The sequence below is a fragment of the Chinchilla lanigera genome, unplaced genomic scaffold (assembly GCF_000276665.1).
Source record: "Chinchilla lanigera isolate Chin_1 unplaced genomic scaffold, ChiLan1.0 scaffold00090, whole genome shotgun sequence".
Lineage (NCBI taxonomy): Eukaryota > Metazoa > Chordata > Mammalia > Rodentia > Chinchillidae > Chinchilla > Chinchilla lanigera.
The window spans coordinates 8,293,065-8,303,205 of NW_004955491.1; the positions used below are offsets into that span (position 1 = coordinate 8,293,065).

Below are 10,141 nucleotides of genomic sequence, written 5' to 3' on the forward strand. Positions count from 1 at the left end.
GTGTGCATTTGCGACTGTGTGAACAAGCATGTGTGAGCGTGCCTGTGTCTGAACACGTGAGCATGCACCGGCGACTGTGTGTGCAGGCGTGAGCGTGAGCTGTGTGTGTGTGAGTCTGTGCACTCCTCTCCTCGGGCTTAGCCCCCAGCGCTCACTCCCTCCGATCGCGGAGGCTGGATGTCCAGGACCAAAGCCGGCCGCCCGCCGGGCTCCCCCGGCCCCCTCGCTCCTGGGCTCCTGGGCGGTGGCCTCCCCTGGGTCCTCACCTGGCCGCCCCGTGTGTCCTGCCTCGATCTCTTCTTGCAAGGCTAGATGGGGCTAGGGCCGCCCTGGGGGCTCACTTTACCTCCTTCGCCCCTTAAAGACCCGCCTGCCCGATATCGCTGCACTCCGGGGCGCTGCTCCGGTCCTCGGCTCTGTCCTTCCCTGCGGTCTCTGCCCTCGCCTGAGAAGCCCTGACGCCGGGTGCGGGTGTCCTGGCGGGGCTCACGTGGCGCCACGGTGCTCTCCCGGTCCTCATGCGCCCAGCTGTGGAGTGGGACCTTGCTGCCGTGGCCCCACCCAGGAATTGAGGGCACACTTCTGCCTATGACAGGCACCACTGGGGGGTCACACTGGTTAAGGTCACACTGGCTTGGCTGGAGGAGGCTGGTGGGGGACTTACGCAGCGCCATCCAACGGTGGGTGCAGGGCCGCCAGAAGCCAGGCTTTTCCCCGTCCGAGTCATCGCCCAGGGACAGTATCTGCAGAGCCGACCTGGAACTCAAGGGGCAACAGACCCGGGAGAGGGGTCCCTGCCCAGCTGCCGTCACCGCAGCCCCATGGTCAGGGTGAGCTCCCTGCAGCAGGGACGGACCCAGGCTGGCACACGGACTTTGATGTGGCAGGCGTTGCACGTGTGCTTCCCGTGGGCCCCAGCACCCCTCCTGGAAAGGGCGCCGCTGCAGTTCCTGTAGTGACAGCCGTCTCCCGGCCTCCCCATGGGTCTGAAGAAACAGGAGCCGCCCTGCAGCTGAAATCCCAGCCCTCGGGAGCTGCCCGCCACCCCAAGCCAAAATCGGACTCCAAAATGAGGGCCCCCCCACCAGCTCCCCAGTGCTAGGACCGTGGAGACCCCCAGCCTCTGCCTGAGCTTGAGGGCAAGGCCCCAGCACTGATGGGGACCAGAACCAGAAGGTGACCTCGAGGCTGCGTTCTCCTTCCTGCCGCCTTGATTACTTTCTTCTGAAAAACGACGTCTTTAGAAAGGCTTCAACCTTTGTCGCCCAGCTTGGTGCCCCGGTCGGGTTCCCTCGGCTTCCAGCGTGGCGGCCTCTGCTCCTCGGGCAGCCCCGCCCGGGCTCCGCTCCCTTCGAAGGCCTCTTCTGGGCAGATGTGACACGTGGCCTCACGGTGCTACCTCTCCGTCAGCCCTGTCACCTGCTCCTGGTATTAACGCTGCATTGGGCCACCTTCCTGGACTGACCCGATGTCATCTTTGGTGACCCTCAGGCTGCCCCGTGAGTCACAGCACGGTAACCACGAAGGGACCTTGACCTCATGCTGCACCTGCTGACAGGCGCAGGTGAGGCGAGGGCGGCCCTGCGCTGGGGAAGGGGCGCTTCTTTAAGAAGTTTCGTCCGGCGTCTTATTGCTGGTGTGGGCTATGTCTCCGTTCCCCCACAGCTTGCATGCAATCCAGTAGGCTTCCCAGAAGAGGCAACAGTCTAGCTCGCGTCCCCAGGGCCAGACCGGGTGCCACACGTCCTGGCGCGGCACCCCCTTCTTGGCACTGCGACAGCTTCTCCTATACCAAGAGTCAGGACAACTGCAGGATAAAAATTTATTTTAATTTAAAGTGCATGAGAAGCCAGGGGTGGTGGCACACAGTCTCAGCACTCTGGGAGGCTGAGGCAAGAGGATCACAAGTTTCAATTTCTAGGACTAAAAAAAAAGTGAAAAAATAGAATCACTTCAGTCTGGAAGCCGCCACCGCTCGCTCGCCATGCTTCTGTCTGCCACACCCGGGGTCCCCAAGGAACACAGCAAAAGCGAAAGCGAGAGCTCTCCGCAGGGGGCTCTGTGCCCCTGACCCCGGGCACCTGGAAAGGGCCTGGCAGGATGGCACCTGCCGTGGCGGGGCTGCCCGCAGCCGTCATGCTCACCCGTGCCTCAGTTTCTGGACCCGGCCTGGCCGGCCCGGGGAGGCAGCTGCACCCTCCCCCGGGGCACGTGCAGCACGCCGGCCTCCCAGGTGCAGGTGTGTGGGCTCAGCTGCTGCCTGGGTGAGGTCTGGTTTGGTTTTGTTGTTTGTTTGCGTAACTTGTGCTAATTGCACATTTAATAGGGTCCAGTGCGACATTTCAGCACATTCACATGCCAAGCACCGATCACGCCAGGCTAGTTAGCATCTCCTATTTTATGAGCAACACCATGATTATTTGTAGGAGGGGAATGCTCGTGTGCCCATTTAACAGGTGGATATACTGAGGCAGAGAATGGATCTGAACCTGGAGGTAAAGATTGGGGGGGCGGGCAGTGTGAATAGGGAATTTCTGGCAAACTGGGCCTCTACCAGCACTGTTTTTCTAAATAAATGAACAAACTCGAGATAGTATGACTCATGTGGTGGGGGGCTGGCAGGGCCAGATGCTTTCCAAGCACAGAGGGCGGTGTGGGGGCTCACTGGTTCCTAAAATAGAACCCTGCGGTCAGGGCAGGAAACAAGACAGTGTAGACGAAATGGCGCCATAGGAGAGCGAGTCTGCCTCTGTGGAAGCTAAGCTGGACACCTCTGCTTGGGAAATGCTCCCGTACGCCACCTCCTGCCGCCCACCGTGCCACGCCGGGACCCAGCTGCCCTGCCCGGCTCTCTTCTGGGAAATGCTTCTACACTTGGGAGACGGTCAGCAAGGCTGCACCCCACGCTGGCTTCAGCTCCCAAGGTGCCTTGTCGTTCAAAATTTCTTATGGAGGCATAAAATGCCCCCAAAGTTTGCTTATTTTTAGTTGCACAGCTTAAATTCCGATCCTGTGACTGCCCTGGGGTTCAAGATGGGGGGCACTCGCCACTAGGGGTTCGCTGGGCACCCCACCCTCTCAAAACTGCCGCCCTGCTTCAAGGCTCCAGGGGACCCAGGCCACGACCGATCACACGTGCAGTTTACACCAAGGGACAGGAGCCCCAGTCAGCCGTGAGGGCAGACAAGGAGGGAAGGAAGAAGGAAGGAAGGAGGGAGGGAGGGAGGAGAGAAGAAGGGAGGGAGAGGAGAGGGAGGAAGGAGGGAGGAAGGGAGGGAGGAGGGAGGCTGATTTTTGTATTAGGCTGGAAATGTAAACAGGACATGTATGTATCTTCTAGAAAGTCTCCCTCAGGGCTCCGTTTTTTCAATTAACCAACCAGCAAGAAGCTCCTTCTCCAATAGCTGCTGTATCAGAAACAAGCTGCAGTCTTCACGCACTTGCCCTGTTCTAACCTTTCCAGCCGGGGCTCCCTCAGGCCCGAGAGGCCCCTGCTGCCCGGGGCGTCTCACAGCACTTGGCATGACAGCTCTGAGCGCGTGGAAACCCGGCCCCAGCGCCCTGCCGCTTGGTCACACTGGAAATCGTGATGCAGGCAAAGTCCACGGCTAAAGGTTAAATAAATCCTCACCTGCCCTGATGTGGGCTGAAATAGACCGCATACCGTGGCCATTTATAACTGAACGATCTTGAAACATAAACAGTTTCCACAGTGAACGACAGAAGCGCACACAGCACCGCCTCGTTTCCTGCGGGCACCCACACTCCAGAAGGGACGATCGGAAGGAGTAGACGGAATTCTGCTTCTTCTCTGCCCTTCCCTGTGGTCTCCGAAGCATCTGCACTGAGCATCTGTCAGTGCTAATTTTCCATGAGCAGGTGGAAAATTAACTGAAGCACCTTTCCCGAGTTCCCACCTGAGGCCACATGACTATGGCACCCCACAAGGGCAGGTGGCCTTTCTCCAACACCTGCAGCCCGCCCAGGCCTCTCGGAGCGGGTCGGCAGGGCACTGCCAGGGGACAGGAGCCAGAGCCCAGTGGTAGCAGCAGCTGGGCACCAGGTGCCTGGAGGAGAGAGGCAGGGAGCGGGCGTGTGAGGGAGGTGCGTCTGGGCCGCCAGGGGCCTGGCTGCCGTGCCTGGGCCGCCCTGGACGACCACCACCCTCCCAGAGTGGCCCAGGCAGGGGTGGCTCCCTGGCTCAGCCTGCGGTCGCGACTGCGCCTTCTTCACAGCTCTGCGGCTCTCCAGGTTGCACGGCTGCCGTGCGCAAGGTCTCCTGGCACCCACCATGCCACGCCAGGACCCAGCTGCCCTGCCCGGCTCTGTTCTGGGCAGCCTGCATCCCTGACCGCTGCCCCCTCCACCCTCCTGCTCCTGCTCCTACTCCTGCCAGCCTCTCCCTGCTGACCTCGGCGGTGTGAGGGGCGGAACTTACGGGGCCAGTGAGTACGTGAAGAAACGCTCAACATTAAAACAACCCTGAGGGTCCACCTCACTCCAGAAAGAAAGGCTGCCATCAAGTAATCAAATAACAAATGCTGGAAGGCTGCAGCAGGGAAATGGAGCATTTTTATGTGTTCGTGGGAATGTAAACTAGTGCCAACACTCTAGAGATCAGTATGGAGATTCATCAAAAACTACAGCTAGAAATTCCATCTCACCCAGCTATTCCTCTTCTAGATTTCGTCCCAGAAGAGTTAAAGACAGCCTATTGCAGCGACCCGTGCGTACCCATGTGTATAGCAGCAGGATTCATAGTTGTTACATCTTGGAAGCAGCCTATGTGTCCGTCAACAAATGAATGGATAAAGAAAATGTATTTATACACAATGGAGTACTACACTGCCATAAAGAAGGATAGATTTGAGTCATTTGTAGGAAAATGGATTCACCTTGAGACCATAATGTTTAGTGAAATAAATAGACACAAGCTTAATATTGCATGGTTTCTCTTATACGAGAAACCCAAAGAATAATAAAGAACACAGTGAAAGAAAGGTAATAGGAGACAGGGAGAGAGAGCCTTGGCCGGTGAGAAGGGGTCGAGATCCAGGGAAGAGAAGGGGATGGAAAGGAACTGAGATGCGTGACGCGCCTGAGCCAGCTCCCCGCGAGGCGTGTGCGCTTTACGCGCTGCGAACCTGAACTCATAGAAGAAGGACTCGGGGGGCCAGGGACCCCCTGGGAAAGAGGAGACTGTCTTGGGAGAGAGCCGGGCTTTCCCCAGGACACCCACATCCACGCCGCGACGACAGGTGAGGCCAGCCACCTCCGCGGGCACAGCCGCCAGACCAGTTCTGGGAGCTGGGCGGGCTCCTTTCGGAGGAGGAGGACGCTGGCGGGAGAGCAGGGCGAGCAGAGGGAGGCGGGGAGGAGGGCAGGAGCCGCTGCCCCAGCGCCTCAGTGTCCCCGCGACTCGGGACGTTTCCCGCTCGAGGCCACGTCAGCTGTGGGGACGAGCCGGAAGCCTGCGGTGACGGGCACACAGCACCGTGCTCTTACTGGACAGAAGCTGCTGTGAACAGAGCCCATTGAGGACCTCAAGGCAGCCGCAGAAAGACCCTCAGGAAAGCACCGCGGAGCTGCGTCAGGAAGCGCCAAGAAGGACGGGACCGCTGTGTCGGAGGTGAGGGGAGGTTTGTGGGGATTCTTGGGCATGTGCCCTTAACTGTAACGAAATCACAAATTTAGGCATTCACTACATTTGTGATCAGACCTTGCAACACCCCCAACATTCCAGATCTGACTCCGACACAAGGAGGACTCAGAGCCGACCCCTACCCCGAGGGGCCCATGGGGCGGGGGGGCACTGTGGGGAGAGGGAGCCACCCGGGGACCAGCCCTCCTCCAGCGGAAGTGCGCACGCCTGCTCAAGGGAGAGGACAGAGGGTTCAGAGTTGCCCCCACGCCTCAGTGGAAGCAAACTTGGAGATCTTCCTGCAATTTTCCTGCCTCTGAGTGCCCGGTGCCAGGCCAGGCTCCATGTCCACGGTCCCCCGTGTCTGCCCTGCTGCGGTCGCAGGCGGGTGTGTCTGGACATGGCCTGGACCGTGCAGGTGGGTGTGTCTGGATGTGGCCTGGACTGTGCAGGCGGGTGTGTCTGGGCCTGGCGTGGTCCTCTGCACACGGATGCAGCTCTTCAGTGGCCTCCACAAGCTGTTCTGGCGCATGTTGCTGACCAGCCTGTCCCGAGGCTGCCAGACAGCAGGATACTGGAGACCAGTCACTGTCTCGCTCAGCTCTGCGTCCTGGACACCAACCACAATTCCAGTCACCCGGGACATGCTTTGTCAGTGTTTGTTGGATTCAGCTATGGAATCTAAAGGTTTTTGGAAAAGCTATTGAAACATCAAAATAAACTCCTATAGTCACAGGCCCGCACTAGCGGAGCTATAAGCCTTTGTTTTACAAATGACCCAGGTGCAACAACAGGCCCTCTGTGCCCATCAGCAGGTGAATTAAAAAATGTCACTTACACACAGTGGAATACTACTCAGCCGTAAAGAGAGCTACGTTTGAGGCATTGCTAGGAAAATGGATGCACTTGAAGACCATAATAAGTGAAATAAATTAGACCCACAAGGCTAAATGTCCCGAGGTTTCATTTATACGAGAGATGCAAAATATGAATAAAGAGCAAACCAAAGAAGAGATGGTAGGAAACAGGAGCTAGGCTTCTGGAACTGGGAAGGGTGCTCGGGTCTCCCTCACAGGCCCCCGGGTGGGTGTGGCCTCCCCCAGGGCCCGGAGGCAGCACTCCTGCACTGCAGCCTTCCGGAGACGGCACCACGCCTGCCGGGACCTCGAATGCTCAGGGAGGGCAGCCAGGCTCGGCAAAGCCGCCGCCTGGGAACAGAGCGGCACAAGACCTGCACCGCACACGGGGCTGGAGGGGGCTCTGCACGGCCCCAGCAGAGCCGGGAATGGCGGGTGCTGTTCCTCTGGGCAGTCGGCGCAACTCCGCCAGGTTCCCGGGGACAGGACGCTCTCCCGGGCAGGAGAGGACAGCAGCCAGCCTCGCCATCTGATTGGAGGCAAGGACACACCCCGGCTCTGGGGACAGTGCCATCCTGGTGTGGAGGAGGGGCCAGGCCGGCACGCTGTTTCCTTGCCAGGCTCCGGGATTCGCTGCCAGCTGGACGCCAGGCACCCGGCCTGCAGCAGACGCCTCGCTGGGGCACTGCTGGGCGCCGCTGGAGCTCCCCAGGTGGGAGCTGGGTGCTGGCCTCACCTCCCTGCTGAGCTCGCGAAGGACCTGCGCGGCCGGAGGCTCCAGACCCAGCGGAATGCGTGACCCACTCACCCATTCAGAGCGAGGACCGACAGACACAGGGGTGCGAAAGCCCTGCGTGCTCGGGAACGCAGCTCCCGGGGCCAAACAGCAGGCCCCAGGCTGGCACTGCCAGGGCAGAGGGTTGGAGAAGTCATTGCTGAGCTGTGGAGCTGTCCCTGAGGCCTGGGGTGTGGGCTGAGGCTGGGCTTTGAGGACAGAGGTGGGTGACAGGGCTGCTCTGAAATGAGCAGGGGTCCGGCCAGTAGCATGCAGCAACCACAGCAGCGCACGCGGGCCTGCCCAGCAGCTCTCTCTCAAGAAAAACCAGCAAGGAGTGGACGAGACAAAGCCAGAGTGGGCGCAGAAGGAGGGCAGGGGCGGGGAGGCCGGGAGGGGAAGGCTCCTGGAGAGGCAGCCTGCCGCCCTGCTGGAGCAGCGTCCCGCTGTGTCCGTACCAAGATTGTGGCACTGTCCACAGCTCCGCGGTGAAGGTTGGTTTATTTAATTAGAGCGATGAGCTCAGGTCTCAGGCCGGCTGGGAGTCTATTACAGCCCCGCCTCCTCCAAAAGCCGCATCAAGGGGACAGGGACTGCTCACCCCCGACCCCTGCGGGCTATTTTCGTCCCCTTGATCTCTGTGTGATTAGTAAAGGCAATTAAGCAGCGGGATCAAAGCTCAGGGCCTCCCGCCTTTTAGATGTTCTTTAACAACCCTGGAAGGGCCTGCAGAAATGAGCCTGGGAGGAGGGAGCGTGGCCATGAATAAACATCACCTGGAGACGGTGCGGGAGGAGCTCTGGCTCCAGGAGGACGGGGTTCTGCGCCCCTGCACGGACAGCCCAGGAAAAAGCCAACCCTGCACTGCCCAATGGCACCTCGGTGTCCTGCTCTAGATCAGGGAGAGGCAGCCCTTTGGCTTCGACGGCAGTGAGCAGAAGGACCCCACAGGCCGTCAAGCCCACCCGATGTTTGGCCTTAAAAAATGTTAAGCTTTTCTCCCCTTTTTCTTCCCTTCCCTTCCCTTCCCTTCCCTTCCCTTCCCTTCCCTTCCCTTCCCTTCCCTTCCAATTTTCCTCCTTTCCCTCCTTCCATTCAAAGTTCTGAAGCTAGGGCCAGGTAGACATGCACACCTGTAATCCCAGCTGTGTGGGACGCAGAGGCAGGAGAATTAAAAGTTCCCAGCCAGTCTGGGCAATTCGGCAGACTCCTGTCTCAGAATAAAACAAGGACTGGGACCTGGGGATATAGCTCAGTGGCATGAGTGCCTGCCTGGCAAGTGCAAGGTCCTGAGCTCGATTCCTGGTGCCAAAAAAAAAAAAAAAAAAAAAGGGACTGGGCTGTAGCTCAGTTCAGGGGCCCTGAGTTCAATCCCTAACACCAAAAAAAAATCAGGAAAAGACAAATCAAATCTCTGCATCTGAACGATCAATCGATATTTATAGGCTACAAAGATAAGCAAGCCAGTGAACTCCATCCACTTGTACATCTCACTCTGGGGAAAACACAGAGGGTTTCAGGGTGAAACTCGGCCTCCTACACTCAGGAGACCCCAAAGAGGAGAGAAAGGGTGGAGCATAAAGACCAGAGGTCACCCAGGAAGAGGCCCAGCCCTGGCAGGTGCCCAGCCCCACAGCGAGCTAAGCACGCAGGCAGGGGCTGGAGGAGGGGGAACCTCAGACGCCCACACACCAGCAGTGTGGGAACAGACTGAGGGGGTTTCGGGGGCCGAGCACCCCCAGGACCGTGCTAGAACACAAGGCCAGGAGGTGGCCCCGATACGGCCCGGAGGATCGAGTTTCTGTTTGAAGCATGAAGTAGTGGTCACAGACAGAGTCACACATGTCCACTGCAGAGGCCGACCCAGGCCACATGCACCAACTCATCTGCCTCCTCCGACAGCAAGGGTCCTGGCCAGCAGCTGAACACAGTGGACATGCTGAGGGGGGGCCCCTCCTGGGAGGTGTGCAGCCATGGCAGGTGTCTGCAGCTTGCAGAAAACCCTGTACTTTAGGACAGGCAGTAGTCAGCTGTGACGATAAAACTCGGAAAGGAATATGATCGCTGGTTATCCCCGGGAGGATGGGGCCAAATCCCAGTTACTGGAGTGCCGCTGTGCCGGCAAGATCTGGCATCTTGGCCTCTGTGCAGACGATGGGCTCAGTCGGATGTGCCCTCCCGCAGCTTCCCATACCCCTAACGCTGACCCTGACCCTAACCCTAACACTGGACCTGACCATGGCCCTGACCCTGACCTGACCCTGAGCCTGACCCTGACCATGGCCTGGACACTAACCCTAACCCTAACCCTGACCCTGACCCTGACCCTAACCCTAACCCTGACCCTAACCCTAACACTGGCCCTGACCATGGCCCTGACCCTAACCAGAACCCTAACATTAACACTAACATTAACACTGACCCTGACCCTAAACACTAACCCTAATCCTAAACCTAACCCTAACGCTCTAACCCTAACCCTAACCCTAACCCTAACCCTAACCCAGCCCTCTCCAGCAGTGCAGCTCACTCCACAGACTTTCTGCCCAGTAGAATCCTCATGTCGTTCATCCCGTCTCACTTTCTGCCTTCAGGAGATCGGTTATCCTGTGGGACATGTTCTGCCAGGGCAGAGACATGAGCCGTGCTGGGGCCTGAGAGGAGAGGGACCGGGAGGGGGTTGAAGCTTGGGAGGAGGGGCAGGGTGGCAAGACAGCAGTCTCCCCGCAGCCCCCAGAGCAGGGTCACAGTGTGCTGATGGGCTCGAGGTCTCCTGCAGGGCATCACCAAGACATTAGTGATTGTGTCGGTTTGGGGCTTATTTTGCAAGGGGAACAGCATAATACAGGACACATACTTTATATGATT

General features: G+C 58.8%; 1 protein-coding gene across 1 annotated transcript in view; it reads right to left on the reverse strand.

Moving 5' to 3' along the window:
* Window positions 1-1,192: 1,192 nt before the first annotated feature.
* Window positions 1,193-10,141, reverse strand: part of LOC106146682 — a 29,151-nt gene continuing 20,202 nt past the window's right edge. The window contains exon 3 of the mRNA XM_013504629.1: window positions 1,193-1,807. Within this exon, the coding sequence (XP_013360083.1) occupies window positions 1,606-1,807 (202 nt within the window). The 3' untranslated portion in view covers window positions 1,193-1,605. The remainder of the gene's footprint in view (window positions 1,808-10,141) is intronic.